The following is a 10974-nucleotide window of genomic DNA, read 5'->3' as shown; positions in this document are numbered from 1 at the left end:
GGAGCAATCAAAAGCCTCCTGTGACACATTTGTTAAACACTTTGCCGATAAAATTGAGCACCTAAAGGACAAGATTCTGTACGTCGTGGTTACAAGTAGGGGTCCAGAGGCGGCCAGTTGCAATCCGGTCTGCTGGGATCGGTTTCAGCCTCTTCTCTCTGATGAAGTGGACAAGTTGCTCTCTACTGTAAAACCAACCACTTGCTTACTTGATCCTTGCCCTTCATGGCTCGTTATGAGCTGTAAAGAGAGACTGGGCAATGGGATCAAGGAATGGTAAATGCATCCTTGGAGGAGGGTGTAATGCCATTACCCCTCAAGGAGGCAGTGATAAGACCTATTCTGAAAAAGCCCTCCTTGGATCCCCAAGATTTAAACAACTTTCGCCCAGTCTCCAATTTACCGTTCTTGGGCAAGGTGATTGAGCGTGTGGTGGCAAAGCAGCTACAGACACACTTGGAGGAAGCAGATTATTTAGATCCTTTCCAGTCGAGCTTCAGGACTGGACACGGAACTGAAACAGCCTTGGTCGCTCTGGTGGATGATATGAGGAGGGCGTTGGATAGGGGAGAACATACCTTCCTCGTCCTCCTGGACCTCTCAGCGGCTTTCGATACCGTCGACCACGGTATCCTGTTGAGTCGCCTGGAGGGGCTGGGAATAGGAGGCACTGTTTTACAGTGGTTCCGTTCCTATCTCTCCGGTAGATATCAACGGGTAGTGTTGGGGGATGAGGTTTCAGACCCTTGGCCCCTCAACTGTGGTGTGCCACAGGGTTCTATCCTCTCTCCCATGCTATTTAACATTTATATGAAACCGCTGGGAGCCATCATCAGGAGTTTTGGGCTGCAGTGTCACCAATATGCGGATGACACGCAGCTCTATCTCTCATTTAAATCTTCACCAGAGTTGGCTGTGGATACCTTGTCCAAGTGCCTGGAATCCGTAAGTGGATGGATGGGAGAGAACAGGCTGAAGCTGAACCCCGATAAGACCGAGGTATTACTAGTGGGGGACAAGGGAAGGTTGGGTGATTTTGACCTGATACTTAATGGGGTGAGTTTGCCCCTGAAGGACCAGGTCCGCAGTCTCGGGGTCATCTTGGACTCCCAGCTGTCTATGGAGGCTCAGGTTTCTGCAGTGAGCCGGGCAGCTTGGTACCAACTTCATCTAGTACAGAGGCTGCGACCCTATCTTCCCATACATCTGCTCCCACGAGTGATACATGCCCTGATCTCCTCTCGATTAGACTACTGTAATGCGCTCTATGTGGGGTTACCCTTGAAGACGGTCCGGAAACTCCAGCTGGTACAAAACGTGGCGGCACGCTTAATAAAGCAGACCTGCCGCCGCGATCATATCACCCCAGTGTTGATTGAATTACACTGGTTGCCAGTTGTATACCGGGCCCAATTCAAGGTGTTGGTTTTAACCTTTAAAACCTTATACGGTTCCGGCCCAGTTTATCTGAAGGAGCGCCTCCAGTATCACCAAATATGCCGCCAAACAAGATCAGCCTCACAGGACCTTCTCTCGGTCCCACCGACAAAGACAACTAGGCTGGTGCGGACCAGGGAGAGGGCTTTTTCGCTCGTGGCCCCCACCCTCTGGAACTTACTTCCCTTTGACCTTCGGCATGCCCCCTCCCTGTTGACTTTTCGCCGAGCCTTGAAGACCTGGCTCTTCAGGCAGGCCTATGGGATCTCTGGGGTGGGTTAGGTTTTACACTGTATTAATGTAAGATGGTCTTCAGATGAGATGTTATGATATTAATAATGTGATGATTATGTATATGAGCAGATTGTATTTTATATTGTATTTTATATTGTATGTCGCCCAGAGTGTCCGTTCAGTCGGACAGATGGGCGTCTGCTAAATAAAATTTTATTATTATTATTATTATTGTTGTTGTTGTTGTTGTTATTATTATTATTATTATGTATAGAATGGGGCTGCAGGTCATGAGGTGCCACTCACCCTTGATTTCCACATATTAAGTATGAATACTGTTGCAAAAATACTCCGAACCAAGGGCGTTCTTTTCAGGTGGGAATGAATGCAAGAAAGAATGACCTGATACAGTAACAAGTTCAAAAGATTATATTTATCTAAGCTATTGCAATAGCGGCATGATCAGATACATCAGCAACAAAGGGCTGAGTTCAGTCGGCCCCAGGAAGAAAGAACACAGGCTTTTTATACAGTTTAAAATGCAAAACTACAAGAGTATATAAAAAAAACCTCTAGCCGTGAACCGCCCACTGGCTAAACTGCCCACATTCCTTTTGCATACCAGTCATTTGAGATTAATTTTCGTTTCTTTTGTTTCAACCTCAATTTCCTGCTACGTGACGGTGTGATTGGATTGCAGTGTGATTGGATTGCGATGTGATTGGATTGTGGTGTGATTGGATTGCAGTGTGATTGGATTTTTACAACAATACCACAAGGGAAAGCCTAGATTCATAAACCTCTAAATGGCTAGGCTTCTTCCTCATTCAAGATCCAAGATCTGGGCTCCAATTGTGTACGTTGCATTTTGTAAAAGCTAGAGCTTCCCCAGTGGATGGCTATTCAGCTGCTGCTTGAAGACCTCCAGTGAGGGAGAGCCTAATGCTCCTGCACACCTTCTCTGGGATGATGGGAGTCTAGGTGAGGCACAGGCATGCCCATCAACACGGAGGCGTCGCTGGCAAAGGCGCCGGAGGGCTCCCCTTTGCTCGCGGACTCCCAGGAGATGGAGAAGTTGCTTACCGCCGTTGGGCAAGCCCCCAAGGCCTTCTTAGCCAGCGGCGGGGATGACGGAGCACTGGGCAAGACAGAGAGGAACGGCCACCACAGCCTACCTTATGGATCCGGTGTGGAGGGGAAGCTGGAGGACACATTGCTCTCGCCGTTGAGGCTTAGCTTGGGCTGCGTCTCCTCCATGGCCACCACCTCCAATTTGCACGAGCCAGGCCGCTTGCGGGACTACCTGCCGCTTGCCATCCTCTCATGCTTTTGCCCCATCTGGCCCCTTAACATCCTGGCCTTGGTCTTCTCTATCATGGGAAGAATCCGATGATGTTGGTGAGATAATCTTTTGCAACAGCTGCTCAATGTTTGAGGACTAAAATTCCTGAAGTAGCAGTAGTACATTTTAAGGACAGATTATCTCCAGGCCTGTAATGAACCTTGTTTTCTTAACAATGTTAATATTTTGTTATTTAAATTTTTGTGCACTGTGTTTTTTCCCTGATGTGTATTTTGTATTTGTGTTTATTTATTTTTGTGAGCTGCCTTGAGGGCTTTTTGACCAAAAGGCGGCATAGAAATAGAATAAAGAATTAAATAATAAATTCTAGAACCCTGTATGATTTGCAGGGATGGACAGATCAGCCTGTTTCAAGAAGCCTTTTAAATTGAGATCTTTATCTCAGTTGGTATCTGTATTAGATCTGAATTTATGTATGTGCCACCATTGTTTTAAACTGTATATATACACACACATTTTAAAAATAATATATACAATTGTTTTTACTGTTTTTATATATGTAACTCGGTATATATGTTTTTACTATATTGTAAATATTTGGGATGCCTCATGGGAAGAGAATCATTTGCAATAGTAATAATAATAATTCTGGTTCATGTCCATTGTCCATGCATGCATTTGTTCCATCCTATTTCTGCATTTATTTGCAGTTTTAAAAATCTGCATGAAAATTGGTATTTACATATTATTTGCTTATGTATTTTAGCTCAAGAGAAGCATTCCCAAACATATTTTATTCTAACATACATGTCTTAAAAATGCATTTTGAAACTTTTTTTTACTTTTTTTTTTGGTGCTGAGACCGGCATACCAAAATCTGGAGAAGTGCAAAATCTGAAGGATAATTACATTCCAATATGAACATTAGTCTGGGAGGTATAGATCAGGTCAGTTCACATAAAAATTCTCAGAAACTGAATTCCTCAAGCATCCCTAATGACTTGGTTGGGAACGTGTGCAGGTTTTTCCTTATAGACAGCTATTCCTAATGTATGGGTGCTGAGGGCAGGGCCAGAGGCATGGCTGCACATTTCCATTCTGTGCATAATCCCCCTCATGCAATGCACATGTGAAGAGAGAGAAATGTTGGGTGTAAATACTAATAGCATTTAGTGTCTATTATCAGCCCACTAAGATAAATTATTGTTGGAAGAGATCCTTCATTAAAATGCAGCAAGGTATATATTAAAGCTTAATCATTTTGCCATTAAGGTCCAAGGGACTTTTTGTATTAAGAGCAGGTTCAGCTGTGCAATTTTAAACAACAGCTGCTGTTCAAACACACCATAATGTCATCTTTCTCAAAATTCATACAAAACGACGAACCTCATTACCAAATCGACGCTATTCCACACAGAAAAAACAATAGTATGAAAAAGGCACTATCGCTAATCAGTGTGTAACTGTTAATTTTAATTGAATTATAGCAAACTAACTCAGGGAGATAAGTCATCATCCTCTAATGCTTTAATTGTCTTTCAAATTTATTTCTCATATCCTAATTTACCATGTTACATACTCTGCTGAATCAGTTTCATGTTGAATTTGCAAAACTGTGTGATTTTTTCCCCTTGTTGTTGGAGAGACAAATGCAAGTGGATCATAATTGCCAAAGACTGCAAATGCAACACCCTAAGCAAAGCAGAACCCTGGAGTTGTGTGAAAGAACAGGAGGGCTGCTGGTTATAACAATGAAAGAGGGGATTTGCCACAGAGACATCCATTTCATCTGCAAACGCACATGTGGGTCATTTTTTTTATTTCTCTTGCATGTAAATATTGTTAACTTTGAAAGAGGAACTTTGATCCCTTGAGCCAATTAGGAGCAGACATTGAATTATTCTCTTCTCATCCTCTTGTTTGGAAGAAAGCCTTGCCCCCCTCCTTTCACTGGGTTCGGGTTGCGCATTAACGTAGATCTTCACTTGCATCCCTTCTCTCCTTTAGCCTGGCAGACTGTGCTCCTCTTCATAAATGACTTTAGTGTCTGGAAAGGCTCTTCTAAAAATAAATGAATTGTTCCACACTCCAACAGATATTCCTTCCCTTTTAGAGAACGGCTTCTGTCATAATGGATTATTTTGCCCCATCCTAGGCAAGCATATACTGTTAAGAATACAGGCACCTGATCTCAGGAAATGGGCATCTTGAGTTACCACATCCTGAAATAGAAAGGGTAACCAAACAACACCTTTAATTCTTTGGTGGCAACTTTCCAGCAAAAAGAATGATTCATTGTAGGAGAGAGGGAAAGGGGTCCTGTTTGATACAGGCTAACCATGTTTAATATCCTTTTTTAACACAAGCTATTCAAATTTTAAATACCTCATTTGTATTAATACCGTTGGCATAATATTAGACATTTCCCGAGTAGACAGACAAATACAATACACAAAAGAAATGGGCCAGCTGAGAGCTCTCAGAGGGCAACATTCAAAACCTTTCTCTAAGAAAGAGCTTGAGAGGGTTCCTGATTTTGTTTTGGAAATGATTAATTACAGCTAAGTGCTTCCAATAACAGCAATGTTTTAAAAAACCCTTTTGTAACATAGTAGAAGGCTATGTCTACATAGTACAGTGCTTACCATAAAAAACAGGCTGATAGTCACAAATGAGTATTTCCTAACACTCATTTTCACAACCAATATTTTAGTTCCATTGGCAGTATTAATTTTGCAACATGTCTGCAACCACGCAAGTGTAAAAACAGGTCACCAGGAGCCATGATTGGCCTTGGGTTAAGGGACTTCTGTTGAAGGTAGAATTTATTTGTTTGTTTGTTTATTTATTACATTTATATACCGCCCCATAGCTGAAGCTCTCTGGGTGGTTTACAGCAATGCCAAGATCTTAGGGCACAATCCAAAGTATTCCGTCCTGCCCGTGGGGCTTTGCAGAGCAGTGGGGCCAAGGCTACATCTGCAGCCCTGCTGCTCACAGTGGCTGTGGCAGAAGCTGGAGTACAATAGGGTCTGAAGCCACCATGCAATTGCTTGGACCAGGTTGGAATTCAGTGGATCCCAGTCTGGCTCAGCCACACTTACTCCCATGCAATCATGGCTTGGTTAGGTAAAACTGACCATGGGGGAGGAGGAGGGGGAGGGGTGTGTAGAGGGAAGGAAGAAGGGGTGAAGAGGGGAGCAGAAGGAGGGGATTGGAGGGGGAGGGGTGAAGGAAGGGGAAGGGAAGGGGCAAAGGGCAGATGATGGGAGGGAGAATGAGGGGAGGGCAGGTTTGATCATTTGCATGCTTATTGAGTTAAATGGGATTTACTCCTGTGCAATCATGCTTGAAAATGACATGGACTGCCTTCAAGTTGATTCCAACCTATGGCGGCCGTATGAATAGGGTTTTCATGGTAAGCAGTATTCAGAGGTGGTTTACCATTGCCTTCTTCTGCAGCTGAGAGGCAGTGACTGGCCCAAGGTCACCCAGTGAGCTTCATGGCTGTGTGGAAATTTGAATCCTGGTCTCCCAGGTTGTACTCCTAGGTTAGGTAAAGCTGACCATGGGGGAGGGGGAGGGCAGAAGGGAGGGGAAGAAGGAAGAGGGAGAAGGAGGGCATTGGAAAGGGATGGGGAGGAGAAGAAAGGGGTGGAGAAAGGGAGAGTGATGGGGATGGGGAGAGGAAGGGAGGCATGAAGGAAGGGGAAGGGAAGGGGCAAAAGGGAAAGGATAGGAGGGAGGAGGAAGCAAGGGCAGGTTTGATCATTTGCATGCTTTTTGAGTTCAGTGGGATTTACTCCTGTGCAATCATGGTTAGGGTAGGTGAAACTGACCTGGGGGAGGGGCAGGAGGGGGAGGAGGCAGACAAGAAGGGGAGGGGGAGGGAGGAAGGGGAGAGGGAGGGGAGGAGATTGGATAGGTGGGCACTGGGCAGAGGGGAAGCCCCTTTCCTTTCCAAAAGGAAAACATTGTGAACAGTATCACTGCTTTTCAACGTTTCCCCCATCTTTTTATTCTACAGTAGGCACATGTAGCCTCCCACCCAAATTTAAACCAAAGCTATCCCTGACCACATCTACTCCAGGCCTTTATTTCACTTTACACAGGAAAGGTTTGTAGTGTGTCACTTCATTAGAACAGCTGTCACTCACAGCTGCTGGGCTTGGCTAATAAGGGGGCCACACCCACACCAGACATTTATTTTTCTTTAGACGGTCATGGCTTCCCCAAAGAATCCTGGGAAGTGTAGTTGGTGAAGGGTGCTGAGAGTTCCTAGGAGACGCCTTGTTCCCCTCACAGAGCTTCAATCAGAGTGGCCGACTGTTAAACCACTCTGGCTACTGAAGCTCTGTCAGGGGAATAGGAGTCTCCTCTCAGCCCCCTTCACAAAGTACACATCCCAGGATTCTTTGGGGGAAGCCATGACCGTCTAAAGAAAAATAAATGTCTGGTGTGGGTGTGGCCCCCTTATTAGCCAAGCCCAGCAGCTGTGAGTGACAGCTGTTCTAATGAAGTGACACACTACAAACCTTTCCTGTTTCTGCAAATGGCATAAATGTAGCACTGAAGAATTTTATTTGCTCTGATAAATCAAGGCCTTCTATGTGGCAGACGCTTTCCCTAGTTTTCTTTGTTTTTAAATATATAAGACTGCAATTCAAGTTCCTTATAAAAGAAACATTCTGCTTCTTTTCTTGGGGAATTCTCATGGGTTGCAGCTGCAGGAGATATCACTTCCAGAGTCCACGGTACCCAGCATTACTCTGGGTGACGATGGAGAAAGGAGGAAGACGGGGGGGGGGAATCACTGAGGAGGATTCATCCATTCCTAGTAGCCAAAGATATGCATGGTCTGGTAATTTTTAAAATCAACACTCCTTTGCTCCTTGTCATGCACATCTCTCCTCTCCTCTCCTCCTCTCTTCTCAGTCTCCTTCCTTTATTTATTTTCTCTCACAGTTGTCCTTCAGACTCTCATTCTCTTCACTGCTCCGGAGCACACCCTCTTCCAAGCATCCTTCCCTTGGCTTGCTGCTTTTTTCAGGCCTGCCTTTCTCAGACTTCTTTTTCTATCTCTTCCTCTGCCAGCTATCCTGGTCTCTCTCTAGGATCTCAGCAGCACAGCCAATGGCAGCCAGAGATGCTACTGCCTGCTCCATCCTTCTGTGACTTTAGGGCAGCTTAGCCAATCACTGCCAGAGAGACGTCATCACTATCAATTCCATGAAATCCCACAGAACACAACAATAATACACCTATTCAGATGCATTGTGGCTGAATATGCAGGGGTAGTGGAGTCAGGATAATTCCCACTGGATAATTCCGCCCCTGAATTCATCATAACAGCAAGGTACAGATCTTGTAGCCAGATCCCAGAAAAAGTACAATGTGTATGCACTTAACTGCTGTCCAGAACTTATGACATATGCCTGAAGATCAGGGGGTGGGTGGCAGTAGGCATGATTCCAGGTCTCTCTTGCTCCTTACAGTCAAAATGCATAAGTTGTTCTCAACAAAGTTATATAGATTATCCTTGTCCTACCTTTTTCTCTAATGAAAACTCTCTTGATCTTTGTTTTGTTGTTGTTAGATTCTCCAGTGATTGCTTGTGGAGCAGATCCTACATTCCAATTAAATACTAAACTATTAATGTTTTAAAAAGCAGCTTATCTATACCAGACGTGTGGCTTTATTATTACACTGCATTACTGTCTATGGGTACAGCAGAGAGAACATATGGACAGTGTTGAACTCTGTATAAATTCTGCTTATGCATCATTTTACAAAAATGCTTCATGAAGTAAAATGAAGTTTTATTCCAGGAATATCTGAATCATGGGGCATTTTGTGGTTCAAAGAGAAGGAAGAGATGATTAACACTTTGAGTTCAGAAACTGTTATGTGCTGTCAGCTTAAACTAAGCTCTCCCCCTTTTTATACACTTTTTCTTACACACACACACACTGCACCATGATTTATCCTGTGTTAGTGTTGAGGGAAAAGGCAGAATGAATTAATATTAGGATAAGGTCTTCAGGTTGTAACAATATTCAGCATCTGTCGAACATGTACAATTATATTGGGAATGCCTTTGAAGACAAAATCCAGAAGATGCAACTAATAATGCAGCTACTTGACTACTAATAGGGACCAGCAGGTGGGAGCATATTTGCATCATACCTATTTTGAAACAATGCCATTGGTTAACGGAAAGTGCTGGTGCTTACCAACACAGCTTGGGACAGGTATTTTGTTGGCCCATTATCTCCCATACCTGTGTACCCATGTGTTGTTCCACACTGATTTGCCCTCCTTCTCTCATCACTGTATCCTTGGGTCCTTCATATATTATTTCTGGCTCCAAACCCGATTACTCTGGGTTCTAGAAAATATTTTTTGCATGCAAAACATTTCAACATATAAAAAGAAAATCAAAACAGACAGGAAACCCTGACAGATTCTCTCTTGGCGTTATAAGTCTACATTGTAGAGCTTTATAAAATGAAGCATGCTTCTACCAGAAATGTCCCCCACCCACCTCCCACCCCCAAAAAGAGGGAGGAAAAACTATATGACCCAGACGTTTAGGCAGCAAGTGCATTAGCAGTGGAGCACATTTTTAATGACTGGCCAATCCTTGCCAGGGGTTGTCCAATATTGCACATAAACCTTCTTCCAGCAGCCATTTGAATCTTTAATGAAGATTCTTAAAGCATGTTCTCACCCTATTTTGAATTGCTCTCTGCAAATGCTAGAGCAATGGAATTTTATTATAAAAAATGCCCACGAGAAGGAAATTAAAAGGTCATGAGTACTGGCTAAAACTGAATATTCATTAAGGCCACTGATAGAAATGATAATGGACATTAACCAAGGTGGTCAAGGAAGTAAATGTGCATGCTTTAGTTGTCCATAAGCTGCAGATGATTGGAAGTGAATGGTTAAGAATGGAGAACTCTTATAGGTTTGTTCAATTGTAACTATGGGGGAGGTGTGGTCTTTGCAGATGTATTAGAGCTGAGAAGCAAACTGGGCAGAGAATTTAGCTTTTAGAGGAAAAGCCCTGCCCCAACTTAAAATTTATTTTTCTGTCTTCATAAACATTTTCATTAGCTATTTTATGATGTTATGTGCCCATGATTCAGAATTCTATAGCAGAAGGAAGAACAGGTACAAAAACATCGTATAAATATTAATTTACTAGGGGCGTTCTTCAGTTCTGTGTGTACAGAGGCAAATCAGGGTGATGCAGGGAAGTTTCTCACATTTCTAAATTAGATTGCACCCTTAATGAGGCATCTCAAGGCAGATCAGGGACTCCATAAAAATGCATGACCATTTTATTTCTTTTCTTTTTCTGAGAAATGAAACCAAGCTGACTAGGGAAATGGTCAGAGCTTGAAAGGGAATGTGTGGAAAATTTTGTTTGTGTGTGCATCTTTTATTTTGATAGACATGTCTAGCTTTTAATCACAGTGAATTATTTTCCCAAGACACTCAAATCACATTGATTTGAGAGAAGGATGAAAAACTGTTTGCTTTTAATGTGGATTTGTGCAATGCTCTGTATCCCCAAAGATTCATTTTGGGGGGGGCGTGGAAACCCATCCCCACCTTAGAATAGGAAGGTCCTTAGCTGGGGATATTTTTCACCCCAGTTATTCCTTGCAATCTATCCAATTTTTCTACCACTCCCTCCCCTATCCAAGTCAATGGAGATCTCTCTCTCAGGGTGAAGGGCTGTATCTCCAGAATCCAAGGTATGGGGGGGGGGAGAAGCCCATCTTCCACCAATGATGCCTGAAGTAGCAGGGTCCTAGCTAGGAGGGGTTTGGCATTTTCCCCCACACCAGTCTTTCCTTTCTCTCATCCCCATCCCATCTCCTATGATTCCTGTTGTACCAACCCCCAAACAGTAAACTCTGCCCTTGTGGAGCATCACTGCAATATTATTCTGAAGTTTGGTCGGCTTATCTCCTCAGAATTGCATCCAA

General features: G+C 43.5%; 1 protein-coding gene across 1 annotated transcript; it reads left to right on the top strand.

Moving 5' to 3' along the window:
• Window positions 1-2665: 2665 nt before the first annotated feature.
• Window positions 2666-3064, top strand: LOC133386871 (trafficking regulator of GLUT4 1-like). Its single transcript, XM_061630642.1, has one exon. The coding sequence runs from the start codon at window positions 2666-2668 to the stop codon at window positions 3062-3064; it is 399 nt and encodes a 132-aa protein (XP_061486626.1).
• The last annotated feature ends 7910 nt before the right edge of the window (window positions 3065-10974 follow it).

Source organism: Rhineura floridana, chromosome 6 (genome assembly GCF_030035675.1).
Source record: "Rhineura floridana isolate rRhiFlo1 chromosome 6, rRhiFlo1.hap2, whole genome shotgun sequence".
Classification (NCBI taxonomy): domain Eukaryota; kingdom Metazoa; phylum Chordata; class Lepidosauria; order Squamata; family Rhineuridae; genus Rhineura; species Rhineura floridana.
Note: the sequence above shows the minus strand (reverse complement) of the source record. Positions and strands in the feature narration are given on the sequence as shown.

Coding starts and splice junctions, on each gene's coding strand:
- LOC133386871 (XM_061630642.1), top strand. CDS start 2,666: ATGCCCATCAACACGGAGGCGTCGCTGGCAAAGGCGCCGGAGGGCTCC.